The 27,825-nt window shown below is 47.5% G+C and overlaps 12 protein-coding genes across 12 annotated transcripts; 7 read left to right on the top strand and 5 right to left on the bottom strand.

Annotated features, from left to right (window-relative positions):
• Nucleotides 1-1,301: 1,301 nt before the first annotated feature.
• FSST1_007033 (ethanolamine-phosphate cytidylyltransferase) lies at nucleotides 1,302-2,830 on the top strand (the record flags this gene model as incomplete). The annotated part of the gene is made up of 4 exons (XM_083236604.1): nucleotides 1,302-1,434; nucleotides 1,484-1,601; nucleotides 1,660-2,431; nucleotides 2,483-2,830. The coding sequence occupies 4 exons, from the start codon at nucleotides 1,302-1,304 to the stop codon at nucleotides 2,828-2,830; spliced, it is 1,371 nt and encodes a 456-aa protein (XP_083082994.1).
• A 1,422-nt stretch (nucleotides 2,831-4,252) lies between these two features.
• Nucleotides 4,253-5,538, top strand: FSST1_007032 (aminotransferase; the record flags this gene model as incomplete). The annotated part of the gene is made up of 2 exons (XM_083236602.1): nucleotides 4,253-5,311; nucleotides 5,362-5,538. 2 exons carry the CDS (start codon nucleotides 4,253-4,255, stop codon nucleotides 5,536-5,538), a joined length of 1,236 nt encoding a protein of 411 aa, XP_083082993.1.
• A 237-nt stretch (nucleotides 5,539-5,775) lies between these two features.
• On the bottom strand, nucleotides 5,776-6,643 carry FSST1_007031 (uncharacterized protein; the record flags this gene model as incomplete). Its single annotated transcript, XM_083236601.1, has 3 exons — nucleotides 5,776-5,841; nucleotides 5,893-6,350; nucleotides 6,397-6,643. 3 exons carry the CDS (start codon nucleotides 6,641-6,643, stop codon nucleotides 5,776-5,778), a joined length of 771 nt encoding a protein of 256 aa, XP_083082992.1.
• Nucleotides 6,644-7,048: 405 nt separating this feature from the next.
• FSST1_007030 (flavoprotein) lies at nucleotides 7,049-7,717 on the bottom strand (the record flags this gene model as incomplete). The annotated part of the gene is made up of 1 exon (XM_083236600.1): nucleotides 7,049-7,717. One exon carries the CDS (start codon nucleotides 7,715-7,717, stop codon nucleotides 7,049-7,051), a length of 669 nt encoding a protein of 222 aa, XP_083082991.1.
• An 866-nt stretch (nucleotides 7,718-8,583) lies between these two features.
• Nucleotides 8,584-9,119, top strand: FSST1_007029 (monothiol glutaredoxin GRX5; the record flags this gene model as incomplete). The annotated part of the gene is made up of 2 exons (XM_083236599.1): nucleotides 8,584-8,607; nucleotides 8,664-9,119. 2 exons carry the CDS (start codon nucleotides 8,584-8,586, stop codon nucleotides 9,117-9,119), a joined length of 480 nt encoding a protein of 159 aa, XP_083082990.1.
• A 366-nt stretch (nucleotides 9,120-9,485) lies between these two features.
• FSST1_007028 (uncharacterized protein) lies at nucleotides 9,486-11,080 on the bottom strand (the record flags this gene model as incomplete). Its single annotated transcript, XM_083236598.1, has 4 exons — nucleotides 9,486-10,268; nucleotides 10,316-10,457; nucleotides 10,507-10,692; nucleotides 10,740-11,080. 4 exons carry the CDS (start codon nucleotides 11,078-11,080, stop codon nucleotides 9,486-9,488), a joined length of 1,452 nt encoding a protein of 483 aa, XP_083082989.1.
• A 965-nt stretch (nucleotides 11,081-12,045) lies between these two features.
• Nucleotides 12,046-13,715, top strand: FSST1_007027 (HET domain-containing protein; the record flags this gene model as incomplete). Its single annotated transcript, XM_083236597.1, has 2 exons — nucleotides 12,046-12,214; nucleotides 12,262-13,715. 2 exons carry the CDS (start codon nucleotides 12,046-12,048, stop codon nucleotides 13,713-13,715), a joined length of 1,623 nt encoding a protein of 540 aa, XP_083082988.1.
• Nucleotides 13,716-13,785: 70 nt separating this feature from the next.
• On the bottom strand, nucleotides 13,786-15,752 carry FSST1_007026 (nucleophile aminohydrolase; the record flags this gene model as incomplete). The annotated part of the gene is made up of 4 exons (XM_083236596.1): nucleotides 13,786-15,066; nucleotides 15,122-15,471; nucleotides 15,521-15,539; nucleotides 15,588-15,752. The coding sequence occupies 4 exons, from the start codon at nucleotides 15,750-15,752 to the stop codon at nucleotides 13,786-13,788; spliced, it is 1,815 nt and encodes a 604-aa protein (XP_083082987.1).
• A 545-nt stretch (nucleotides 15,753-16,297) lies between these two features.
• Nucleotides 16,298-16,925, bottom strand: FSST1_007025 (uncharacterized protein; the record flags this gene model as incomplete). The annotated part of the gene is made up of 2 exons (XM_083236595.1): nucleotides 16,298-16,395; nucleotides 16,448-16,925. The coding sequence occupies 2 exons, from the start codon at nucleotides 16,923-16,925 to the stop codon at nucleotides 16,298-16,300; spliced, it is 576 nt and encodes a 191-aa protein (XP_083082986.1).
• A 1,307-nt stretch (nucleotides 16,926-18,232) lies between these two features.
• Nucleotides 18,233-19,132, top strand: FSST1_007024 (uncharacterized protein; the record flags this gene model as incomplete). Its single annotated transcript, XM_083236594.1, has 1 exon — nucleotides 18,233-19,132. One exon carries the CDS (start codon nucleotides 18,233-18,235, stop codon nucleotides 19,130-19,132), a length of 900 nt encoding a protein of 299 aa, XP_083082985.1.
• A 3,047-nt stretch (nucleotides 19,133-22,179) lies between these two features.
• Nucleotides 22,180-23,444, top strand: FSST1_007023 (uncharacterized protein; the record flags this gene model as incomplete). The annotated part of the gene is made up of 4 exons (XM_083236593.1): nucleotides 22,180-22,551; nucleotides 22,603-22,741; nucleotides 22,793-23,001; nucleotides 23,052-23,444. The coding sequence occupies 4 exons, from the start codon at nucleotides 22,180-22,182 to the stop codon at nucleotides 23,442-23,444; spliced, it is 1,113 nt and encodes a 370-aa protein (XP_083082984.1).
• A 583-nt stretch (nucleotides 23,445-24,027) lies between these two features.
• On the top strand, nucleotides 24,028-27,771 carry FSST1_007022 (uncharacterized protein; the record flags this gene model as incomplete). Its single annotated transcript, XM_083236591.1, has 1 exon — nucleotides 24,028-27,771. One exon carries the CDS (start codon nucleotides 24,028-24,030, stop codon nucleotides 27,769-27,771), a length of 3,744 nt encoding a protein of 1,247 aa, XP_083082983.1.
• Nucleotides 27,772-27,825: the final 54 nt, after the last annotated feature.

Below are 27,825 nucleotides of genomic sequence, written 5' to 3'. Positions count from 1 at the left end.
AGTTCAAATACCTCGGTTGCAATTGAGGAGAAGCATCTTTTATACCGCAAAGACCTTGTCACCGTCTAACCTAGGTATAGAGTATGATCGCGCGGTTTACCCCAATAGCTTGGCCAGACTGTCGGAGTGGTGAGCTTCACCTTTCCGGGGCATCTTGGCCCGAATAGCTCACAAACAAGGTAAAGATCGGAGCCAATGGATCGGAAACGTGGAGGGCAGGGACTGAAGAAAGTGTGGAGAAATAAAGACAAGATGCAGGGACTAGGGGATAAAAGTTAGGATGGAAATGATGGACGTCGGTGACATATGCTTGATTGAGGAAAGCAGCATCATTATCGTGTGGAATAATGGATAGAGAATAATAAGATAAGAAAAAGGTGTAGCACGTGGATTGAAGATGGACTCTTGCTTGGCTGACCACGATGACTGCTATACCTTGGCAGATACTGTAGATCACCTACTCCAGTGGCTGCCCATAGCTTGATGATGTTCGGTGAACTACAAATAAACTCATCAATCATCTATCAAATGTACCTGCATCAAAGAGCCTCATGCAACTTGTGACGCAGGCTTGTGCCAATTGAGACATCCATTTCAAGCCGCGATACTTTAAGTTTGCAGTGCAGATTAACCTTAATTTGGAGTTGTTACTGGTATCGCATGGTGATCGCACGGCAATATGTATTTCCATTTACCCACAAACCTGTGTCTAAAACACTTAATGTTGTCTCTTCAATCATTGCCTTTTTGTTTTACCCCTTTGTTTTTGACTGATGTTTTTGTTGAATTCTTCAAGCATGGATCATAAATGAGATTGATTTACCCGCAGTGGGGGGTTATTCTGCTTGCATGTGACAATGACCTTTTTGTGCAATCAACAGTCACTTTATTCCCGCTCTGTTACCAAATAAATTGGTATACGAATAAATATGTACATTAATGCAGAAATAATACGGATTTTAATACGCAAATTCAGTTGACGACAGGCTAAACATGCCGAGCTGCCGAACTCATTAAAATCACTGAAGCTCAGAGCTTAACGGACCAATTAGACCCTCTTAAAAATGTTAGTCTGGGCCAAAACTCATTAACCTCCCCCAACAGCTTCAGTTGAGTTACGTATCACCCTCAGCTGTTATTTTGTCAAGACCCCTAATCTTGGAATATACATCATCTTCTTTTTTATTCTTCTCCATTTAACATTCTTGCCGTAGACATCTTTTTGAGCATTCTAGACTATACCTTTTAACTATTGTCACCAGATATTTTATTCACTGTCCTTCTTCACCACCATCATCATCATGGCTTCTATTGACCCCACTAACCCCTCTGTCGATGTTGACCAAGATGCCCTTCATCTCGAGGGTGAACCAGCTCCTGAGCCCTTAGAAGGAAGAATCTGGGTCGATGGCTGCTTTGACTTTTTCCATCACGGTATGTATCTACTTATCTCTAACCAAAACATCAAACACTGACGTCCCAGGCCACGCTGGTGCCATCGTCCAAGCTCGCCAATTAGGAAATGAGCTCTACGCTGGTGTTCACTCCGACGAGGCCATCCTCGCCAACAAGGGTCCTACAGTCATGACTCTAGCAGAACGGTAATCGCCAACTCTCAGCGACACTTTTAATATCTTCAACTAACTTATTCTCTCCCAGAGTCGCTGCTACCGACGCCTGTCGCTGGGTCACCCGCTCCGTCGCCAACGCGCCATACGTCACCTACCTCCCCTACATCACCCACTACGGCTGCAAATACGTCGTCCACGGCGACGACATCACCTCCGATAGCGATGGTAACGACTGCTACCGATTCGTCAAAGAGGCTGGACGCTTCAAGGTCGTTAAGCGCTCCCCTGGCATTTCCACCACCGATCTCGTAGGCCGCATGCTGCTCTGCACAAAGACACACTTTATAAAATCCCTCGAGAAGAAGCTCGCTGGTCAGGAAGGCCACGGTACTGCCGAAGAGCGCGTCGCAGAAGGCCAAGCTATGATGGAGCGCATGAAACTCTACGCCACCGATGCTTCAGGAAAAGCACCCGGCGCTGAAGTGTTCTTCTGGACTGCGTCGCAAGAAGCAAAGTCAGAGGACGCTGATGAGGAGAGGGGAAGCTTCCGCCAGCTTATCGAAGGACCTGGCCCCAAGCCTGGACAGCGCGTGGTTTACGTTGATGGAGGTTATGATCTCTTCTCCAGCGGCCACATCGAGTTTCTGCGACAGGTTCTTCTAGCTGAGGAGGAGCTTGCGCGCAAGGATGGTTGGTTCTCTGAGCAAGCTGTCAACGAGCGAAAGGGCAAGGGAGAAGATTACCCCCCTGCGTATGTTGTTGTCGGTGTTCACGAGGACGAGGTCATCAACCAGTGGAAGGGAGTCAACTACCCCATCATGAACATTTTCGAGCGCGGTCTCTGCGTTTTGCAATGCAAGGTAAATACCCCCATCGATTAAAGCAGCAGCACATTCTAACAGTGGATCTAGTACATCAACGCCGTCATTTTTGGCGCTCCCTTTTCTCCCACAAAGACATACCTCACCACTCTACCCCGCGGAACCCCAGACGCCGTCTACCACGGACCAACATCCTTCATGCCCCTCACATACGACCCCTACACAGCACCCAAAGCAATGGGCATCATGCGACAAGTCGGCACCCACGCCTTCTCTCATGTCAACGCAGGAGAAATCGTGCAGCGCATCCTAAAGAGTCGCGACATGTACGAAGCGCGTCAACGAGCCAAGGGTGTCAAAGCAGGTGCCGAAGCAGCAGCTCGCGAAAGAGAGATTCTAGAAGAAGAGCAGAGACAAAGAGAGGCTGACAGGGCATGAGTACCTGTAATAATGTGGCGGACAGGGACAAGGCGGTCTAGATGGGACTAGACAAGAATGGCAATGGTCTTTCAACAAGCCGGGTCCGGGAATTAAAAAAAAAGTAATCAGTTGATCATGATAGCCTACCTTTTAAAAAAAAAGACAATGTTTCCTCGGCTTAACTATCCATTGACAGTAGTATCATGACAGCAACGCCTCATTGTCTTCACACCCTCTTTTTTACAAACAAGATGCAATGCAACCTTGTCAAAAATTCTTGTACCGGCCTTCCTGTATAAGAAAGAAGTTACCAATTGATGGGAGCATGACCTCATGACAACCGACACAAGGCAATTGACGGTTAGCGGCGGACAATAGAGTCTAATTCCGCAGTATTCAATCTCAACGCCAAGCAGAAAGAATAATAGCGATAAGCAATTCTTTGTGTCAGAATTGACAAACAGGGATTCATTGAACACATGACTTGTTTTACGTTACATGAACAAGTTAAGACCGGTATTTCCTGTTGCTATCTACCAATTGTTATGGCCATTCATGAAGCAATTACTGACCAGCACGCCCTACGCCCTTGCAGTGGAGAAAAGGCTTAATCTTTTGGCATTGTAGATTGTAATATTCCGCACTTCGGAGGACACGTATAGTTACACCGCAGTAACAACAGAGTCATACAAGAGAAGGTACATGGTCCAGCTGATGGGTTGCGCGTTCTCACTAGACATGCAGCGTGTAAGCGATCTCGATAAGCACCCAAATAGTTAGGTGTCAGTCAATCATCAACAGAGCAATCCATTGTAGTAGTCAACCAACAGAGTAAACAATGCTCTATCAATTGTCTGTCTACACCTACCTTACCATGGAGGCATCGTCATTCCTAAACTCAGAAAGCATAGAAGCCCATAACTTATCTCCAGAACCCCTCCAGAAGCCCCTCCTCGAAACTAGCGGCTCTCCTTCTCCCCAGGGGGTTCGATAATGGTGTGGGTGAATGAGTGGGTGTGAGACACCCTCACAGTTGGTGTGCTACATCTCATCTGCATACCAACGCAGGCGCATGACCAGGTATCTCTGTATCTTTTTTTTTTTTTCACTTATCATAATTAAAAAAAAACTGGATCGTTAAAAACAACACCAATTTTTCTTTGAACCCACATCGCCGGAACCGAGCGCCGCGCGGGCAGAGACGGTCTATCCGGGGTTTTCGGCGGGGGCGGATCTTTTTTTCTTTACTACTCGTGACTCCGAAGCTGATATTGAATTGAACAGTCATTGGAGTAGGTACCTTTATGGACCCCGTACCTCTATGAACTAAACTTTTTATTTTTGTTTGCTTGTTATATAAACTTTCCCCTCGCTCATACCTTTCTCTTGTTCACACACCAAACTATCTACTCATTCTAGTCCATCACTTATACATTCATCATGGCTCCCTCCGCAGTCGAAACTCAGGACGTCAACCTGACAGCCGCAGCCATCCACAAAAGAGAACTCTCCCAACCTACAATCTCCGGTCCTCCCACCACCCAAGCTCCCCTCGACGCTTCAAAGCTCACGTACACCTACACCCAAAACCCCCGCTCCGTCCCCGATGAAGCCAACGCTCACTCCGGCGACGAGACCATCGCCACAGACCACATGGTCCTTGCATCATGGAAACAATCCACCGGCTGGGCCACCCCCGAGCTCAAGCCCTACGGACCTTTGAGCCTCATGCCCACCGCTTCCGTCCTTCACTACGCTACCGAGTGTTTCGAAGGTCTCAAAGTGTACCGCGGTTATGATGGAAAGCTTCGAATCTTCCGTCCTGATCGCAACGCTGCTCGTCTTCGCATGTCATCTACTCGTATCTCCCTTCCCGGCTTTGAGCCCTCAGAGATTGAGAAGCTCATGATTGCTTTACTTTCTGTTGACGGAACCAAGTGGCTCCCCGCCGACCGCGCAGGAAGCTTCCTTTACATCCGCCCAACAATCATCGGCACAGCACCCCAACTCGGAGTCTCTGCACCAAAGGAAGCTCTCCTTTACATCATTGTAACATTCATGCCACGCATGGACGCTCCTCCCGGCGGAATGCGTCTTCACACATCCCCAGATGACATGGTCCGCGCCTGGGTCGGTGGATTCGGTTACGCCAAGGTGGGCGCCAACTACGGCCCCTCTCTGCTCGCCACAGCAGATGCGCGAACCCGTGGATTCCATCAGATTCTCTGGCTGTACGGATCCCAGGGTGAATGCACTGAAGCAGGCGCCAGTAACTTTTTCGTTATCTGGAAGCGAAAGGATGGAAAGAAGGAGATTGTCACTGCTCCTCTTGATGACAAGCTCATCCTTGATGGTGTTACTCGTCGTAGCTGCCTTGAGCTTATTCGTGAGCGTCTTGGTGACGAGTATGAGATTACCGAGCGAAAGTACACTATCTCTGAAGTCATGGAGGCTGATGCTGAGGGTCGTCTGCTCGAGTCCTTCGCCGCTGGCACTGCCGTAAGTTCCCTATTACTTTTTTATCAAGAATATTCCACTAACAATAACAGTACTTCATCTGCCCCATCTCCCAAGTCCACCACCGCGGAAAGGACATCAACATCCCCATGGGCGCCGAGGGTGAAGCTGGCGAGGTTACCAGCAAGGTCAAGGGTTGGTTGGGCGACATCATGTACGGTCGTACCGAGCACCCATGGGGCGTTGTCATCCCCGAGAAGAAGCAGTAAAATGGTCCGATGAATGGACTGCACCAAAAGTTGATTTACGGAATGGCGTTTAGCGGGAAATACACAAAAGAGACCGGTTGGTTCTTAAAGATATACAGATACACGGTGGCAAAACAGAGATGGAGATAGTTAATGAGATATGAACTTGACGATCAATTGAGACGGCTACTACATGACAATTGAGCCCTTCGCTGATATCCTCCAATTCGTTTGTACATCATCGTTACGTGGCGTTGATTATATGCCTGCGAGCAGATTCGCCATTATCCTTTGGGTTTCTTCCTGAATCTTTTGTTTGAAGTCCTGTCGAAATGAGTCAGCGTCGTTCAATCGGTGATGGAAGCAGTAACATACCTGGTCAGTCTCGTCCAACAACTGACAATTAGCCTTAACAATCGCCCTTGCTTCTTTCTTGAACTCCTCAGCCGCTTTATTCACTTCCTTTCCCACGCCTTTTCCCCCTCGACCACGGTCTCCGAGACCCCTCTTGAAGTCATCCCACGCTTCTTCTTCAGTTCGACAACATTCCTCCCACTCAGTGCTGAGACGAAGAACCTCTTCCCTCGCCGCAGCGATATCCTGTTTGAGATGATTCAGATGAACTTCGACGCTTGCTCGGGGGTGATCATCCGAGTCGCATAGAGTTTTCGACAGGGGATATTCGATGTTGGCGTAGAGGTCTCGGCTTTGCGCGAGTGTCTTGGAGGATTCTTCGGAGAAGCGCTTGATCTCGGTTTGTACGTCGACATGTGCTTTCTCGAGATGTTCCGTCGCGGAGGTATGTATAGAAAGTCCCATTCGTGCATATGCCTCTGTGCTTTGTTAGAACATCTTCTCAAGTCTTGCGCGACGACTCACCTCGAAGCTGGGTAGCTGGGTCATTGCTCTCCGGTTCCTGAACCGCCGTTTTGCCTCGCTTGGGGGCATTTCCGTAATTGCCTAGAGAGGCGTGGACCTGTTGGTAGATACTCTGAGAGGGAGGTGGCTTGATGGGTGATTGTTTCGCTGGAGGGTCGTCGCGTAGGCGAGCTCGTAGGGTCGAGGGACAGTCATCTTCGGCTTTGATGTACGTAGTCGAGGTACGAATTCGGGAGGTGGGCGCCATGGCTGCCAATAGATAAATACTGGCTAAGCTGTGATTGAATTGATGTGGTGAAGAAGAGAAGTATCGCCAGGCTGAAGGTCGCGGCTCTCAGGTTGGTTGTGGTAGAAGCTATTGAGGAAGGAACGGATCACACCCGACAGCGCAAGCATCTGTCTCTTTCCATTTCATCAACCAACTGTAGCTTGTGATCAAATTGAGCGGAGATTTAGTCGATTCGTTCAATTATCGGGCTCTCATAATGATGCATTTTAGTACTCTTCCTGTCCATGTCGTGTCAAGTCCTTCATCAATTTACCCTAACACCAATCAATGAGATCGTCCTTCATTTTGTTCCCAGTCCTCCAACTCCATAAAGACAAAATGTCGCTTCATGTTCCTCTTTTTTCCTTCAACACCCCCTAGTCCCTAGGCGTTGATCTTCTGTACAATCTCGTCCACAATCCTCTCCCAAGTCACCATAGCCCCATTCCCAACATCACCACAAGCCAAACTCTTCGAAATCGGCTGCAAAACCTCAAACCAACCACTCTCCCCTCCCCAATCCTTATCCAGCACCTTGAGTTGCGTCGCTGTAATAGGATGCGCAAACATAGCCGTGTTCATCGCCGGAGCCACCAGAATCTTCTTCTTCACCCCATCCACACTACCCGTAGTATCCCACGCCCTGACAACAGACGTCAAAAGATTATCGCACAAGCCATTTACGATCTTTGCCATTGTATTCGCACTCAAAGGCGCAATCACCAACACATCCGCCCAGCGACGTAGTTCAATATGTAGAATAGGCGCATTGCGTTTCCAGGGTTGCGCCCATTCGTGAGCATCTGTGTAAATAGCATCTACGTGTGGTAGACGAGCTACTTGATCGATAGTGGGCTGTTCAAGACTTTGGCCTGCTAGGAATTCGGACGCTGATTGAGTCAGGATGAGACGGATGGAGATGTTTTCTTGTTGTTTGAGACCGTTTATTATCTGTACGAGTTTTATTGTCGCAACGGAGCCTGAAGCTGCTAGTAGGATATGGCGCTTGCCGTCGTTTCTTGCTAGTTCAAGTTCTTCTGTTGGGTTGCGCATTTTGTGTTCGTGATGGGCGTCGTGCCCGTGTTGAATGGTGTGAAGCATTGAGAGTGTAAGTGGTGAGATGAGATGATGGTTTTGTCAGCAGACTTGGTGAGTGCTGAGATTTGATAGGTCTGCAGTATGGAGTGAACCATTGACCTGAGTTTGAACAAAACGGTGATGTTGAAAGATTGGACAGGTATAACAAATCACCCATTCAATTGAGGATTGTTTTTTAAAGAATTAAATAGACACTTGGGCGAGGATGAAATATGTGTTAAAGCTTCGTGAGTTAAACCTCGCTATCTAATTATCATGTGTCGCATCGTATCATGGACTAGACAGTATCCTTCACTAGACGGAGGTGCAGGTAAGTACCTAGGCATGCTCTAATATTGCTAACTGTACTCAATATAATTGGTAAGCATCATGATAAAGAGTTCACCAGAATCTTCCGATTAACAATTGAACAGCATCTTTGTGATTGCCAGCACCGTAAAACTTCTGTACCTACCCTTGACCTTGAGTTCATCATGCCGTGCTCCATGTACCTGGCGGCGCATCCACTGGGAAGTCCACGTTACATGGGTAACAAAGACTGAATAGAAGATAAAAAGCAAAGCCAGGTGATGTGTGATCTTTAATTATATCATCTTCGCATCACAATGTCTTCCTACAAATTGAGGCACGCGATTGATAAGCCACCATTACCTCATCGCTAATTGGCCACAGCTACCGTCAGCGCCACTCTGAATTCCGGGGATCGGCATCGGAACATCCTTGACATCACTCACTAATCCCGTCCAAAACTTCCACCATCTTGAACAAACCAACTGCGCATCTCCTCTCCCACCACAATCTCCTCCATCACAGCCTTTACAATGTTTGCGCGAACAGTAGCCTCGGTATGCAGACTCCATCCTACCGCTATACTCACCAATCCCGACTAACTCTTCTCCAGTCTCTCCGACAAGCCGCCCGGCCCATGGCCGTCCGCTCAACAGCCTCTGCCTTCCGCACCCCCATCGCTCCCCTAACACCCTTCCAAACCCGCCTCCTCTCCGACCAAACCCGATCCGCCATCGACAAAGCCGTATCATCCGCGCCCGTCGTTCTCTTCATGAAGGGAACACCCGAAACCCCCCAGTGCGGCTTTTCACGCGCTGCCATCCAAATCCTCGGTCTTCAAGGCGTCAACCCCGACAAGTTCGCCGCTTTCAACGTCCTTGAGGATCCTGAGCTGCGAGAGGGTATCAAGGAGTACTCCGACTGGCCCACGATTCCTCAGCTTTACGTCGAGAAGGATTTTGTTGGGGGTACGGATATTCTTGTGTCTATGCACCAGAATGGTGACTTGGCCAAGCTTTTCGACGAGAAGAAGGTTATTCTTGAGGGAGAGCCTGAACAGAAGGAATAGATGATAAATAATTGGTGGAGTGTATGAATATTCATGATGTAATATGGGATGGATACCACTGTATGGCAGATTACGGTTTGTACAGAAAACGAAGCAATAGAAAGGTGCGATTACCGGTCGCCATCATATTCTGGCGTCCTTCATAGAGAAATTATTGTGTCCGCGTGGTTTGGACGTTCTGGATTGCTTGTAGCATCCCTCGGGAGCCAAGCTGAATCTCCGTCTGTCGAAAAACGGTGCTGTCCGGCATGCGAAGAGTTGTTGGCCGATGTAAAAACGATATCTCAATCAAAGTCTATATGGTCTATGTCTAAATGGTCTATGTCTATAATTCGATCCCCAACTCTTCCAAATACCCACATCGATCTATACCTTTCCACCAGCTTTGCCTTGGTTACGCCAAGCATCAACATGCGCACCATGCGTATGTCCTTCAACCATATTCTCAAAAGTAATCTCAATCACAGCATCCCTCTTCACACGGGTAAAGTTAAATTGCTCATCTAGAAAGATTTGTCGGAACCTGCGTAGTACACCCTGAAATTTATCTTCGTCATTCTTGAAGACCATATCCATCCAGGTCCGAACGGGTGTCGCTGGGGATGTGCCAGGGGCTTGCAGACAGATGAGAAGTACTTCAGGTTCGCTCTGCCAATTGACTTGACTGAGAAACTTGGCCAACGAGTATGAGAATATATCACCGTTGGGCTCAAATAGTACGTTTCGGCCCGGGATACAGTCGTAGCTGACTACTAGGTCAATCTTGAAGTCTGGCTCCGGGATGGCCATTCTTGGGTGTATCAATGGGATATCGAAAAGTCTTGGTATATCTTCCACTGAGCTCTGACTCGCTGGCTCCTCAGCTTCATTTACCCTGTTACCAACAGAGCCGTGTCTTTGCTGGGAGGTATTATTAGTATCGAATGATGATGGTGGAGGCGCATCGGCGACCCTCCATTGCCTTTGTTGGTCAACACCGAATGCTGTCTGTGTTCCTGTGGAGATATTACGCGCATGAAGATCAGTGCGTGGTGCATGAGGAACCGGCTGTCGACCGAGACTGATCCTGCTGATGTTACCGTGTTCATCTCCAAGTCTGCTCACATGTCGCTGCTGTAAGTTGGGTACCATTGGTTGCTCCTCGTCATACTGAACAAATATTAGCGAAGGTATCCAATGATGGACGTTAGCCTTACATCTTGAGCCAGTTCATCAGGGCTTTCGTTTACCCTGGGAATTATCTGGTATATTCTTTGTCTCGCCTCTGCTTGGGCAGGAATACCAGTTGAATAGCTGTCTTGAGAAGAAGGAAGTGGACTCTCCCTCTCGTCAGAGTTCCTATACAAGTAAGCTCCCGTGGCAAATATATATTCCATAGTATACTTACGAATCGTGTAGAGATGGCATAGGAGATGGAGAAGGGCTTTCGCTTTCAGGAGTTCGTAGACGTCGTCGCTGTCGAGGTCTAGACACAAAGGCCACCTCCTCATCCCGTGGCCGTTTAGAACGTAGTCTCGACTTCGAATCGATTTTGTTCTTCCTAATAAAGTAACATAGGATGTTATAGTAAAGCCTGTTACTCATATTAGCGCTGCCCGCTATTCGTGGGGGGACTTTTACTTATTCTCGTCTCTTGGATACTCCAACGTGCCGTCATTACTACCTTCTGGCCAGTGAAGATATCCATGTCCGGAAAGACAGAGATAAGTATGCGCCATTTCTATCAACCCATTTTGATGCGTTTCATTGTCTAATTGAAGGAGCTGGGTACCTGTTGTGCCATCTCTTGTTCTGAACCCTTTCCGGAAAGGTTCAAGAGTAGACAGGAACTCATTTACTCCTTTGCGACGATTCTTTCGCTTCAATTGGGTTTTTGCATCTTGCAGAGTCCTGATCGCATTAGTGTCATTAAAGATAGTAAAATCTTGATGAAGCAAGCAATTGTAGTCACACTGCGCCATGGTTGGTAGACACTTTCTGGTCTAGAGCAGGCGTGAGTGCGGATTGGTCAAGGAACAAGTCTACCAAGTTTTCAATATATCGCATGAGAATATATAGACATTATTGAAACAGGCTCCAGCCCTTCGTAATGGTTCTTTGGACTTCTATGCAAACCCCTTTGTCGAAGGGAGTTCACATTCAGTGATTGGCCTGTTGGTTCTTTCTGTCGAGTCTGCCTTACAACCCTTGCTTTCACAACAACTTCCTTGTACAGAATAGGCAATGTGGGATAGTAAATTCAGCCGTTTCAACCACATGAAACAAAAAGCAATAAGCCAAGGAAGCTGTGCCGCTCGAGTCTGCGCTTTTCTCGGGGTCGCCGCTCCAGCACATCAACAACATTGCAACCTCGTACTCAAGCGCCAGCTCTCTCGAGCTCACGTGCCTGATCACGCAGCATGCGTTTTATAGGCAGTCTGGTTTATTAATTAAAGAAAGATTTCATGACTTCTATTGGTACAATATCCCTTTCTTTCGCATCATATCATGCTGTTCGCGCCGTAGTCCAACAGCACAACAATATGACTCAATCAGAAGACACTACAACAACCTTGGTAATTATCTCTCAGCTACAAAAGGGTAGAAACTGAAATAAGAGGATAAAACAGAGAACCAATTTTATTGAGAGTATCTGCGATAACCGGGCAGTGTATTAGTTATATAGGTATGGAGCGAGCCCTGTGGCGTTACTGTCATCACTACTGTTCACACACAGTTGGATTATCGAGGCAATTGCGAACCACCAAGGGACATGGCAAGGCCAATCACAGAGTGTTGGGATTGTTGCATCGCCTTACAAGGCGTTTTCCCCAAGTATTTCCTTCGGGTACAACGTAATCACAATATCTTGCATTTAAATTATTGCAATTCATCGAACCCTGACTTTGAAAGCTTTATTGTGTTTGCATTATTTGCGACACCAGTCATGTACGAAACACCTCTGCCAACCGAGACCGCGACGAGCAACCCCCCGGGGCACGATATATTCTGCACTCCCGATAACAGCAGTTTCGTCCACCAGATCCCGTATCAGCCTCTCAATACTGCTGAAAGAGAGATCCGTCTCCTCAAGGTCTTTCCAGACTCAGGTTCAGGTATCGTTAAATGCGAGCTTCTATCAAATTAAAGCTCGCAGACGTAGAGAATAAGTATCTAGCTCTTTCGTACTGCGCAGGGAGTGCAAAAAACACCAGATACATCAGCGTCAACAATGCTTGCTGCAATGTTTTTGCAAATCTTCACCATGCTTTAATGGAAGCTCGTCATTACTGGGAGACACACGCCAGTCAGCGAGACCTACTGCTGTGGGTTGATCAGATTTGCATCAACCAATACGATCTGAATGAGAGATCCCATCAGGTCAGCTTCATGAGGGATATTTACGAAGGCGCGAAAGAAACCCTCATCTGTCTATCAACCCCCGAATCACACGGGGACGGAATGAAATCGCTCATCATGCAGAGGCGTGACCTAGTGCTAGACGACGTTGGTGCTTCCCTTCGAATCAATTATGTAACAAGAAAGAAAGCATTTGAAAGTCGTTGGGCTGCCTCCCTTGATGTTGCCATGAGTCCGTGGTGGAACAGGGCTTGGGTATTTCAAGAATTCATGGTGTCCACACAAGCGACCTTTCTTTATGGATGTCATTCCATGTCTTACTTAGATCTTGCTATATCGGTTGCAGCGTTACCAGGGCCAGAAACACCACACCTTGAAGACCTCGCCGCAGCTATCGAGGTTCCTTTCAAAGAGGAGAAAACGGAAACAATCAAGTCCAGAATGAAGGGGTTTCTAGTTGCAAAACTCAAGCAGTCTAGGACTAATGATCTCAAACTCCTTTTATCGTACACGGCCAGTTGTCAGGCCACCGATAAAAGGGACAAGATTTACTCAATTTTGGGACTCGCCGATCCTGGATATGGAATCGTTCCCGACTATTCTGATAACACTGATATAAACGACCTGGTGGTGGAAACAACCAAGAAAATTATACTTTTTGATGACAGCTTGGAGGTACTCTCATATAAAAATCCACGCAAACCCTTCTGCATCGGTCCTAGGGGATTATTGCCTTCCTGGGTTCTCGATCCGACGGATAGCACAAGCTTTATAGACCTTTACGATATGGCCGATATAGCTGATTGTGACACGACACCCAAGTTCGTAGTTACTCAGCCCGATGGAACCACGTCATCATCACCAGACGCCCTTTTCTTAAAAGTACCACATCCTCAACGCCCTAAAGTGCAAATTGAGGGCTTGCACGTATGGGCCGCTTTTCTAGACGATGGCTTCTACAGAATAGGGAACGAAAGCGGAAGATATTGGCCGCTCTTCAGAGGCTCTCGAGGATTCAGGATTCTCCAACAGGCAGGGCTGGAGGAGGTCAGCGAATACGAGCTGTGGGCTATTCGCGGCACGCTGAGCCCTTTTCTTCTAGTCAAGTACCATGACGGGTACCAAATAGTTACGGCTGCCAGGTGTTTCAATCTGGATGAGAAGACAAAGCGGTCACCTGACCTATCTCAGATTAAGACACGGGATGGACAGTACGATATAAGCAAGATGCAGGAAACGAGAATCACTATCTTTTAAGGCAACACATATGAATAGACTATGGTTGCAAGATACTGGAACTTGACATCAATTTATTCTAGTTACTGGCTTACTGAGGATACGCTGCGCCATCTGCTCTTGGATCACTACCCGCAGACCAAACCGGCGTCCCATCAGGATCAATAGTATACCTAATAATCTGACCCCTTCCAAACATAGCCCTCTTCCAATCCTTGAGCACAACAACATTATGCCCCAAAGACTTCAATTCTTCAACAGTCTTGTCCGATATCCCCTCCTCCACGTGCACAGTCCAGTCCAGGACATTACCCTCATCAGGCATACCAGCACCAATGCAGATACGAGGAGCATCAAGCGCTTGTTGAGGGTTCAGGCCAAAGATGGCTTGGTTCAGAAGAACTTGCACAGTTCCTTGAGGCTGGTTGTATCCGCCCATGACACCGAAGGCAGAGTGTAGAGACCCATCGCTGAGATTCGTGGCCATGCCTGGAATAATTGTGTGATAAGGTCTCTTGCGCGGTTCAAGCTTGTTGGGATGCTTCTCATCCAATGAGAAGTTTGCGCCGCGGTTTTGAAGTGTGAAACCACATCCCTTGGGAATAATGGCTGTGCCGAAACCAGCGTAATTGGAGTTGATGAACGAAGCAGCGTTGCCAGCAGCGTCGCAGACAGTGAAGTAGACTGTATCACTACTTCGTAGGGCCGGCGATACAAACTCGGGATTCCCAGGCTGTACTCCATCATGGGCCTTTGTCGCGTCAAAGATCTTGGCCCGCTCGGCGAGGTACTCGGGTGAGATCAAGCCAGCGGTCGGCACTTTGGTGGTATCAGGATCAGTAACATACCAACTCGCGTCCGTGAATCCTAGACGCAGAGCTTCGATGACGGCATGTAAATAAACCGTGGAGTTGTGGTCTTCAGGTCCAAACGTGGGAATCTTGCCCTGCTTCTCAAGCTGCTCAATAATACCAAGAGCCATCAGCGCGACAATACCCTGTCCGTTGGGAGGATGTTCCCAAAGCTCAACACCTCCATTGGGATCTTTACTCGCGAGTCCCTGGCCACGGAACTTGACAGAAATGGGATCTGTGTTTTGCGTGCCTGTTTCTAGGTGGTGCTTCAAGTCGTCGAGTTCGAGGTATCCACCCAGGTCTTGCACAACCTTGACAATCTCCTCTGCGATGCGACCAGTATAAAAACCCTTCTTTCCCTCCGTCGCCAAAGCGCGGAATGTCTTTGCGAGAGTTGGGTTCTTAAAGACTTCACCTGGGCGAGGAGCTCTGACGCCATCTTTTGCGGAGGGATCTTGCTTTAGCATCTCGCCAAAGTTGGGAGAGGCATTACGAAGAAGCTTTTCCTGGGCTTGCCACTGTATCTCAATCAGCATACTCTCTTCTAGATAGAGAATTAAGCAATGGACGTACCGAATGTGAAGCAATCTCAGTAACAGGATGTCCATTCTCAGCCAACTTGATAGCAGGCTCAAGAATTTGGCTCAAACTAAGCTTTCCACTACCGAACCTCTCAACGGTATCGACCCAACCGGCTGCAGCTCCAGGAACCGTTGCAGCGTGGACGCCATGGGTTGGAATCTCACCAATCTTATCGTCGGGAATGTTGAGAGCTTTGCGAATGGTCTCGAGGGTTTGCTTTGCGCCTGAACGACCTGACCCATTGAGACTCTTGACTTGCTTTGTTGTGGCGTCAAAGTACAAGAGGAACATGTCGCCTCCGATACCAGTTGATACAGGTTCAGTTACATTAAGACCGGCAGCTGTCTTGGTGAGCATTTGTGAGTGTAATAAATGTGGCGAGGTACATACCAACTGCGACAGCCGCATCCTGCGCCATGTTAGCATCTCGTCATGGTCTTGGAGTTAAAAGACTTACAGCAGCATTTCCACCAGCTCTGAGAACTTCAAGACCACATTTCGCTGCATGAGGCTGAGGAGCAGCTACGATTCCTTCAGTACTGTGAACAACACTTCTTCGTGAAGGGAAGCCATTGAAGCCAGCCGATGGCGGGTCATAGATGGATGATGTAGGAAGCGGCATCTCTCTCTACTTTGACTATACAGTATCACGAAATAGCAAGTATGTAAATGACTCTCTCAAGACTGTGAGATCTGGGAAAGTCAATGATATAATTACCTAATCGTCTTGTAACCTCGGGTCAAGTCCGAATATTGCTCTGTTCAACGTGGGGGAGGGGACGTTGAATGGCGGGGTAATTGCAAATGTCGTGATAATGGGTTCCATCCTCGTCCAAGTCGCCGATCCTCGGACCCATTATCCGAATGAATATTTAGAGGGCGGTTCTTGGTTTGCATTGATATCATTGATAGATTTTGTTTCCGGGAATAATTGTAGGACGGGTAGGTATTTCCTGAGTGCATGACGGAGCGTATCTAGGCTTGAATGCCTCTGCTAGTCAATTGAAACATGAATGAGACTAACAGCGGGTATACATCAATCAACAATACAGGAATAACAATAGAATCAATCTAAAGAAATAAAAAAAAATAAGAAAATACGATGTTGCTTCCGATAAACTGAGTTGGCACCTCACATCTCCTCCATCACAATTTGCACAGTAATTATCACTTTGCAATCTTCATCCCCAACCTCTGAAGGTAAGAGTAGATCGATCCTTTGGGCACTTGTCCAATCTTGCTCATCCATCTTGCCGCAAAGCTCCCTATAAACAAAGTCAGTCTGTACTCTACATCTCAATTAATCTGATGACTTACCAACTCGAGGCCCAATTGGATCAAAGCCCAACGCTCTCAACACCCAGACAAGATCAAACTCGGCCAGTACAGCAATAGCAATGATCGTCCCCGCTGCGATAAGAGCAGCATACACAGGGTGCTCTTTCGCAAACTGCCAAGCTATTTCTGTGGCCCTTTTGACAGCTTCGGCCATGGGCTTTGCTAGCTTTGCGCCATCTTGGATGAGCTTCTCAATCTTGTGCTCAATCGCCTGGGCGAGGTTTTCGGTCCAGCCGTTGGTGGAAATGACTTGCTTTAGACGATGATGAAGTTCTTCTTTAGAACCTTCATGGGTACTGAGGATATCGACGAATTGATCGGCTGCGTTGTCGGAGTAGGGAACTGGTTGAGAGGTGATGAGAGTCTTTTCGTTGCTCTTCATCTCACTAATTGGAGGGGATTGAGATGAAGAGCTTTTGCCTGTGAGACAAGCCAAGATTGAAGTAATCGGATTCATTTTAGTTTCCTTTTTATTTTCCTTAAAGTTATGGAGATGTTGGAGATAAACGAGAGATAATTGCTCAAGAGTCAGGCTGCGAGACACGGCTTTTATGATAGATAATGACTGGAAGGCCTCCTGCATATTCCCATGGCCATTCACAGCAAAACTTCATGACGATGAATCAGATTTTCCGTATAAGCGCTGATATCTCGTTGTTGGCCATGTTCTTCAAATGCGTCTCACTGTTGGCCTGATTTGAGGCCATGAATGAACCAACGATGCACCCTTCAGGTCATTGCACCGGTCGCAAGGCATACAACAATGGTTAAAGGCATTCATTCCAATCTTTTCGTTTTTTGTATCTCTCTGGGTTTTACTTCACGTCTTGAAAGTGCCAGCATTGATGGTGAAGAGTAGGATGGAGCAACAACCAACTCATCTGTTCAAAAGGTATCACCAACCAACACGTTCTACCCACATTTAAAGAGTCCAAATACTTACGCGATTTGATCTTTTACGGTGTCTCAACATCCCATCCAATCCAATTAGTTACAATTGAACAGCCACGTGCCCAGCTTTTGTCTCATCCGTGTACTTGAGTCATTGACCTTCAACACCACAGCACGGATTGAAGCAACTCTACTATTACCCCAGACTCAGACTAATAGCTAGAACGAATGGCCTGCAGTCCACTTACAAATCATCATTCATCCCCGATGGCTGTCCGACAATATTTCGGCCCTCCCGCAATGATGCAAACCCCGACATTCCAGTCCAAAAGGCCCGACCACATCAAGACCACAAACTATTCCCCGCCCATCGCGGTCAATCGGGGCCCTTCCAACCTTAATGATTCCAAAATACATCACCATATTCGCAACAAGTTAAGATGGTCACTCACAAACCTGGCTCGACCCTGAATCGTGAAAGTAAAAATGTCAGGACCCAGGGACTAGCCAACGCCACATACATAACCCGGTATGGAAGCTCTACCAAAGTAGGTAATATTCCTGTCTGGGCGGAATTTAACCATCTGACAAACTTCAGGCTAGTCCTTTGCGGCAGCACTCATGCAGGTCCCGACCTTTGATCAGCGTTCCTGCATCATGATTAACTTTACGCGGAAACAAACAACATCTTGACGAGTAATTCCCACGATGGAACAGAGTTTGCGGGAGGCTTTTTCTTGTATAAGATGGCATACCTGCTCGCCTCGATGTTGAGATTCCAGACAAGCAACACACTCATTCTTCGTTTCATTACTCTACAAACTCCAAACTCACACTCCCTACTACTCATTTACATCTACAAAAACTTCCAAAATGAAGGCTGGTTTCGCACTCGCAGTTGCCATCCTCGGCGCCGAGGTTTATGCTTTCCCCCAGTTTATTCCTCCCAAGTCCGGCTACGCCCTTCGTCCAGGCACCACCAACAACAACCAGGACAGCAAGACCAACAGCAAATTCGCTCCCGCTCCCAACAAGCACGCTGCTGGTTCAGCCATCAAGTTCTCTCCCAATGATTCAGGCAGCAACAAGAACAAGGATACTGTGCCCGGCTTTGTCGCTGTCAAGGGTGGTACAGCTAGCAAGCGTGCTGTTGATGCCGATGATGATGACGACACCTACGATGTCCCCAAGGGATCTCAGGATGATGACAGCAGTGATGATGGAGTGATGTTCACCACATTTACTTCTCCTCATACCAAGGTCGGTACCATCAAGAAGGAGGAGAGCTCTGGCGATGATGATGCCGCTGCTGAAGAAGAGCCTGCTGCCGCTTCTGACGATGCTGCTCCTACCAAGGACCGCAAGTTCAAGGCTCCCAGCACCAAGAAGCAAAACGGCAAGAAGCAGAAGCACACTGGTGATGACGATTCAGCCACCAAGACTGATGACCACCCCAAGGCTACTGCTTCTCCTAGCAAGAGCAAGTCTGACAAGAAGGCCAGCCAGCAGGCCGAGAAGGATGCCAAGAAAGCCGCAAAGGATGCTAAGAAGGCTGACAAGAAGAAGCACTCTGGCGATGATGACTCTGCTTCCAAGACTGAGGACAAGCCCAAGGCTACCTCTTCTCCTACTACTAGCACCAAGAAGACCGAGAAGGACTCCAACAAGAAGCACTCTGGAAAGGATGATAGCACCAAGTCAACTTCCAAGAGCACCAGCAAGAACCAGGCCAAGACTGAGGCTCACAAGAACCACGTTTCCAAGCATTCTTAGATCTTTTGTCTTAGTATCTAACCGACAACTCTCATTGTTTCCTTTCTCAATTAATTGTATCTAGACTGTCTTTAGCTTCACTTTCTTTTGAATCATCGTGGTGGAAGGGTGATAGGTAGTCAGACAGCCAATAATCGGCGCATTGTACTTAGAAAATTTACATTTGTCAAAGTATGCAATTGATTAACCTCATTTAAGTGTCACAGTCCCTTGAAGTGATATTTCCGCCGCAAGTGGTCGCTAGTAGTGAATATTCCTCTTACACTGATGTGTGGCGCTTTTCACAGCGCCGCTTCTGGGTTGGTGCTCGTTTTAGCGTTGAATAAATCGATCTTTCCCCTGTAGCCCTGGCATGAGGCCCTGATCTGCGCTGAGCTAGGGCTCTAGCTAGTGAACGGAGAAGGGGTCTGTCACATCCCGGGAACAGACCACACACATCAGACAAGGTGACGCGACGTTGATACGATTGATGAAATAATAACCAAGAACAGGCCGTCTCATTTCTGTTGAGATGCGCTTCCAAAGCGCTTCTTCAGAGTGAACTAAAGCTCTCGGGCAGTAGCCCCCTTCATGATGGTGTAGTCGCAAAAACCTCCACCTTCACTTCGTTGCATGACCACATTACAGGTACCAATATTTCTTCCAGATAGATCGTTGCCAAAAAAAAAAAACGGTATACTCAGCCACACAAGCGCAGTTAATACTCCCATCCTGTAGCAGACAGAGGTTTGGGCCACTTTGCAGCAAGAAGTTGTATTAATGACCATGACAACTCCAGCGGCAGCGGCACAAAACCAATACTACGGTGCCTTAAGGTAAATATACGCACATTATACCCAGAGCAACGCAAACTACGCTGGAGGAAATTATCATGGCATTCATGCCATCGTAATTGTGTACAGTGATCTCGATACGCATTCCTAGATCAATACATACGCAGATGGCGAACAGCAGCTGGAGAAACGCCCGTAGATCTCTTTAGTGTTCTATGGAGAACCTACACTTAAACCCCAGCGATGTATATCTCCTTTGTCTGTAAGTATGAGTATACTACAGGTATACCAGGCTCGGATATACGGTGAATCGGTAGAGGTTGATCGGATTGTCTGGCGGCTTGATCGATGGCTCAGTGTTGAGTGGTTCTGAGGATGGTCCACGTGCTGTACATCGTGACTGTCTTGTATTGGCGACCTGCGATGGCTCATGCTTGTTTAGCCAATTCCTCAGAAGAATGTTTCGCTTTCAGTTGTGGTTGACGGTTGAAGGTTGAAGGACTCTGCGAAGTTGGTGTTTCGTTGACCTTTTGTTCTCCAGCACTCGGGTTATGCATGCACAAAATACCGAGTTAGTCGCCGCAACTCGAGTGCCAGTAGTCTTGAGAGAGGTCCCTTGGATCTCTCGTATGCTAAGTCACAGTCTTTGCCAACTCTAGCCTTGAGTCCCTGCTACCATCCTATCTCCCATGTTGCGGTGTTTCTCTTGACGCGTGGTGTCATATCAGTATGCAGTTTGAGGTTGATCAATTATGTAAGTCGTGGACGATGTCATCTATCAGCTTATTTGCGCTGCGCATTCGACGGGTAAATGTTTTGGCGTCGAAAGTGAGGCTTCTTCATCGTGTGATGTGTTAGTTTGGCCTCATAGGGCAAAACATCTCCGATGCCACACAGACATTTTCTCCCTAAAGAAACAACCATGCTACAAGCCGTTAGTTATGCCTTGAAAGGCTGCAAGCTTCTTCACATATTGACTCAAAGGAGATTAATATCTTGGTGGCGATTTAATTACCTATAGTCTTGGAGTTCCGGTATCTGGGTCGGAAGTTCCGCAACCAAAATAACTACAAGGAGCGCTAATACGGTAGATCAGCAACGGGGGTTTCCAATTGTGAAAAGCTATTGGCTGTGGCTTCGAGCTACCCTTGTCTCCCGTTAGTAGACCATTGCTTTTTTTTTTAACTACATTCCGAGCCCTGTAGAAATAAAGTTTGTATGAAAGCCACATATCTTTGTCGTCGCTTTGATTCAGAAGCTTGGAGGGTATCTGCAAGCGTTGGGCCTAAACGTTTTATCGTCCTTTCTAAACAAAAACAGGATAAACATATCCGTCACTATCAATTAGGCTGCGTAGTGCCTGGACAAGAATTATCTTTATAGTTCCAGTAACGCTTTCTCCAGCATAAGGCACCCCTTGGGTATTACATTACTCAATGTCTTGACCCGTATTGTGATACACATGAACCGCACTTCAACACATGCTTGCCCCTGAACCTGGAATAATGAGTACATACGGAGCGGGCCCGATCCGAAAAGCAATACAACTTGCAAAAGACCCAGAGCAGGGAAGAACGACAGGGTCGACGCGGCAGAGGCTTGAGAGACTTTTTCTCCCAGGATAATGACTGATGACCATGGCTTGCGTAGATGGCGTTATCCACGTATCGGAGCAAAAGCCATGCATTGAGTTGCATCGAAATCTTGCATGTCTCACATGGATACGTTGAAGATCGGATAGTATATAGAACTAGAGTTTCTTATCATTGACTAACAAGACAGCTAGACTGGACTAAGCCTGTCAGTTCGCAAGACATTTGACGCACGGCTCTTCGTGCCGTCCTCCCCATAAGGCAACCAAGGTGAGAATCATCCGCCATGACTGATTCATCTAAGTCAAGATACTACATAAATTACAATTCTAGCAAGAGATCACTGTTCATGTAACCTTGAACGGGCTCTAGACAGCGGGAATGACTCGCCGTTGGCGTCTCTCGCCGCGTATTAGTGTCTTTACTGTAAGCTTTTAGCGTGCACTACGACAGACTCGACCTTGCTAATCACCGGCCTAACCCACGATCCAGTTTCATGAAGGAACCTAGGTTCATAAAGGTGGCACCGATGCGACCTAACCCCTTAGATTTATCTTGATTAGGTTTCTTATAAAGGCTTTATACCCGTGGCCTTGTATCCTGTCCTCTACGGTATTTCCGATTGTCTTCCCTTTTGTCTTCCTTTTATTTTCGTTTCTCGTTACATGTGTTTGTAGTCGCCATGAGCGCCGACTCCTTCGTCGCTGAGGCGTTCACCTTACTGGCGATCGGCATCCTCATCATCCTTCTTCGAACATATGCACGAGTACGTCAAGTCGGGCTTCGAAACTTGGAGGTAGATGATTACCTCATGCTGCTCGTCATCGTCCCGTATACGATCGAGACGGCCCTTGCTTACACAGTTGGCGCAAAGTATCGCGGCTTGACCAACAGTGGCATGACAGATGAAGAGAGGGAAGCCCTATCACCAAATAGTGAGGAGTATGGACTGAGAGTTGGTGGATCCAAGATCCAGCTCTGCGGCTGGATTGTATATTGCTCAGTGCTTTGGCTCATCAAGACGGCCATGTGCGCTTTTTACTTTCGGCTCACGGTATGTATGATGGGTCTATCAAATGAGATCTTCGGCACTGACAGCTCACAGGCCGGCCTTCAGGGTTACAAGGTGCGAATCTACGTTGGCTTTGGACTTATTGGCGTGACATACTTTGTCATTATGTGCTGTGTCCTTTTCAGTTGTCGACCTTTCAACCACCTTTGGCAGATCAACCCCAATCCAGGCAGTATGTTAGACAATGTTACCGATTAAACTACTTTGCTAATTAACCCACCAGACTTTTGTCAACCCGCACTATCGAAGCTGTACATCTTCATCATTGTCGTCCTCAACATCCTTACCGATATCTATCTACTAGCTATTCCGATTCCCATGCTATGGGGCGCCAAGATTCCCAATGTCAAGAGATATGGATTGGTAGTCCTATTCTCAGGTGCCATCTTCGTCATGGTTGCTGGAATCCTGCGATGTGTACTCATCCTCCAGGTATGTGATCAAGTTTACACACTAGACTTCTCATACTGACAGTCTCTCAGAACACCGTCACAGGTCCCCAACAAGCCGCTTCATGGGCTGTTCGAGAATCCTTCGTCGCCGTCGTAACATCGAATTTACCAAGCACATGGGGCTGGATGCGACAGAAGCTCAGGCCCATCTTTGGCTCTCTCTTATCATCTAACGTTGTCAGCTCAAAGTACAATGGCCCAGAACCAGGAAGCATCATGCTCGGCGATGGTCAAGGCTCAGCTTGGAGGAGTCGTAGTGGTCGATCCGATCTTAGGACCGCCAACGACAACGACAATGGTGAGCTCAACGTTTACATCCATGGCGGAGGGGAAGGAAGTTCGGATGAAATCATTCCTTCCAAGACGGGTGGTATCACCAAGGACGTCGAGTTTACCGTTGAAGAGTCCCACCGGAGAGTGTGATTATAGAAAATAAAGACTGCAGTATAATAACTATAGAACTAATAGAATAAGCTAAACCTGTTTACGCACTTATAAAATTAACATTGACAATGTCTAGTTAAATTCGATGTCAGTAACTCCCCGCTCATCCCTCATCCATCGGCTAAGTCTGCGAGTGTATTTGATGAACATGTAGGCAGCCTCATCGTACTCCTTTCGGATGTTTATCGCATTGCCTAGGCTGTGCGACTTCCTTTCATCCAGTCAAAGCCTTCCCGATCTCGCAAGCATGTCTCATAAGGCGAGTTTTGGGTGACCATCAAACGTTGTCGTGGAACAAAGAAGACTCTCACAACAACGGTCACGCATCGTGATCAGCCCATGACGTTTGAGGTTATACGCTCGTTCCAAGTCATGCACCATACACAATGACTGTTAGGCAGAAGGCAGTCCTCAGGAAATAATATGGCGACCGATTCGCCTCCCTGCATGCCTGCAACTGCAAACAATTCCCCAAATCTCAACTGCGTTACTTTTCACACTTACATGCCATACATCATCTTGTCCTGTTCCAGATCCCGACTCAAATTTATCGTCATTCAAGATGGCAGAGATACACAGACCTGCTCTTGGTCAAGAGGTCGCCATCGGAACATTATACGACGCAAAGCGCGATCAATTCCTTCCAGCTTCAATTCTTCCTCTCTCTGTACCCGAGGGTATCATCACGAGATCCCAATGTCAACCATCTCAGCAGCATGACGTCGTTTGGTCTGTGGGAGCGACTCATAAGGACAGATTTGCTTTGATGGGCATCGACGCGAACCTTGCTGCGAGTGTCGCTTGCGACTTGAACGTCCCTCAAGGATCTGGGATGTTCCTGAAAGACGGCACATCGGACAAGAATATCCTACAAGGCAACGTCCATCATATTTACAATACCTGTAGGGACTGTGTGGAACTTGGCAATCCAGATATCTCAGATGTGCTTGCCCAAGGGTTCGTCGGCGTCACAGATAGCCGCAGTACGCACTTCGTCGTTGCAGCCAACTATGGGCTTCAAAGCATCATCACCATGAAGTATAACCTCAAAGACCCTCGCGACAAGGCCAATATGGAGCCTCTCTTTACCCACGACATGAGAACGGTACATGATATTGCCAAGTCTCTCCCTTCACTTAGCTTCAGTGATAACACGGTCAACAGACGATTGGCACTTGAGTATGAGTTCAGGCTCTATACCGATATACAAAAAGAGTATGGCATGTGCATCGAAAGTCTCGCTCTGTTATGCACGTTTGTTCAGACAGGTCCACGACAGATTAGAGCAGATTCCGGGCAGAAAGGATACCCAATAATTTACACACTACTTCCCTTACAGTTCCTGAGGCTTGGGGCTACTACAATCCCCGACCCCATCCGGACGCATGTCTCGATCACCGATATAGATCCAGTCCTCGATATTTTTGACCGATACAACGAGGACAAAGACACGCTAGACAACTACAAATTGGACATCCAAGGGAATAAACATTATATCCCTTTGCAACATTTCGACGATGTCAACAATGCAATCCTCCGCATGTCAGGTATCCAGAACAACCTCAAAGTTGAACTCAAAAGAAGGGTACTCAATGTTAGAAATGGCATCGAAAACGAACGTCGTCTACATGAGCTACGCGCAATCAATGAGACCAATCCAGAGAGAATTTCCTTGATCTCGATTGCAATGCAACAAAGCGACAAGATCGACTTCATCACCCGAGCTGTAGGTCATGGCGCTACATACATCGGCTTCAACGGCCTGTCTCTCAAAGATGTCACTATACCCCACGATAGCCCTGCATCGTATACATTCGAGTTCAGCAATGCTGTGCTCAAGGCTTCTAGTTCGTGGAAAGAACAACACGATGCCTTTATGGAGTTTCTGTGGAATCCCCAGAGACGATGCCAGGTTTACATCGTCGATTGCGATGCCCCATTGCAGCATAAACATCTCGACTGTGCTCGATTCAGTGAAATGCAGAGGAACAACACGACGTCGGCACAACACGAGGAGCAGAATTACTCGTCTTCGGAAAGGAAAAAGTCAAGATCTGAGCGATCACGGCAAAGGCATTCCAGAAAATGTGTCGCACGTTACTCGCTGGAAGCTCTTGATGCATCAGCTACACAACGATTCGCAGAACATCGTCTGATCAGGATGCCCTGCCCAGGAAAGAGTTGCGACTACCAGCGAGATTGCGAATGGGCATGTACCGAGTGCGATGCTCTGATTGAGTTCAATTATGGGGATGACTATATATACTGCCACTGTGGGCGAGCCCTCTATAACACTTGGCGGTTCAAGTGTGATGGGGACGGTCATGGACGCGACTACGACAGACCTTCTCCAAGACACCTAGATAAGCATCTGAAAAGATCATCTCAACATCATCATCGCAACATCTTGGTCCTGGGTGAGACCGGCGTTGGAAAGTCGACATTTATTAATGCTTTTTACAACTTTCTCAAATACAGCAGCTTTGACGAGGCAAAGGCAGAGTCCAGAAGAAAACTAGAATACGTGATTCCATGCCGCTTTTCCATCACTGTACCGAATCGCACTGGCTCATTAGATTACGAAACACAAGTCATCCGTGTAGGTTCTCGAGATGACGAACGAGACGGGACTGGCGGGGATTCCGCGACACAAAAAACCTCGGTTTACACTATGAGATATAGAAACACCACATATCGTCTATTTGACACTCCTGGTATCGGCGACACTCGAGGTCCTGAGCAGGACAAAGAGAACTTGAGAGGAATTATGGCCAGATTACGGGACTACGAGGAGCTTCATGGCATATTAATCCTGCTTAAAACCAACGAAACTCGAATGACAGCCACGTTCCAATTCTGCTTTGAAGAACTCTTATCGACAATTCAACGCGATGCAGTTCCCAATATTGTGTTTGGCTTTACGCACACCATGGACTCCAGCTATCGTCCTGGCGGCTGTCTTCCTATCCTCAAACGCAAACTGGAAGATCATGCCAATGTTGACATTGTCCTAAATGGTGAAACATCATACTCGTTTGATGCGGAGAGTTTTCGTTATCTGGCGGCACTTTCCCGAGGAATCGAGAGAGATGATGAGCGAACGTGCCATGAGAGTTGGGATAAGTCGAGAGCCGAGGCGTTGAGGTTTCTCGAACACATTGATGGGCTCAAACCACACGATGTCGGGCAGACCATCAGCATGGATGGAGTACGTCAAGCTGTAGAGCAACTAATGGTTCCTATGGTCAAGGTAGCGCAGGTGATGAAGGACAATATTGAACGCCTCGACAAGGACGTGAAGGAGCTACAGGGCACGCGACTGACAGGGGATAAGCTACGAAAAAAGCTACATCTACAACGAGTCGAGTTGAGAGCCGAGAAATTGGATAAACCACGCACGGTTTGTAAAAACAGGAAGTGTTGTGACTTGAAGACGAACCCCAACGGCGAGGTAGTCACAGATTACAAATGGGTCTGTCATCAAGACTGCAAACTTCCGAACGTCACCGAAGACTCTCCTGGCCACCCAGGGCTTTCGAGCTGTCGGGCTTTCAAGAGAGACAAGACGACCTGCAGCAATGAGCATTGCGGCCATCATTGGCAAGAGCACGTACATATCCTGTATGAACTAAAGGAACACAAAGTTCAAGTCAAGGACACCGAAGTTGAACGACGTCTCAAGGCCAATGCAAGCGACATTACAGTCCGTCAAGAGGGAATACGAAAGATCAAAGACCTTCAGAAAGAATACGAAGATGAACGCGATCAAATACGAACAGCAATGGTACGATTCGTAGCATATCTCAAAAAACACGCCATCACCGCCGTCAACGACAGAACAGAGAATTACTACACCGAACTCATCAAAATTGAAGAGAACAAGATCCAACGTGCAAAAGACAGAAGGATGAACGTTGACGTAAACATCAAGAAATTAGAAAGTCTCAAACAAGATCTAGATGCATATCTAGAACTCACCGAGACGATCAAACAAAACATGCGTGCTCCTCGCGATTCATCAGATAAGCTTCTTACTCAAGATGGTGTACGGAAATTAATTCAGGAGTTGTATGATTTACCGCATTTTGGGAGGAATTTGGAGAATATGAAGACTGTTATTGTTTCTTCTCATGAGGCGAATGGTCGCGAACGGTTGCATCGGAGGGAAAGGTCTCGTGGGAGGAGGGATGTTGTTATATCTGGTCATGATGTGGAAGACAGAGATGGACCTGGGAGGCGCGAAAGAGAAGTTAGTGCTAGGAGGGAGAATCGTGAAGGCAGGCCTTGGTTATTTTGGCGCTCGTAGCGCTATAACTTCTTCTGCCCAGCAGCAACGACTTCTGCTCGGCACTACAGCTTC

This window comes from Fusarium sambucinum, chromosome II (assembly GCF_050947815.1).
Source record: "Fusarium sambucinum isolate potato_lamoka chromosome II, whole genome shotgun sequence".
NCBI classification, from domain to species: Eukaryota; Fungi; Ascomycota; class Sordariomycetes; order Hypocreales; family Nectriaceae; genus Fusarium; species Fusarium sambucinum.
The sequence above is the reverse complement of the archived record's forward strand: the minus strand, read 5'-3'. Positions and strand labels throughout refer to the sequence as shown.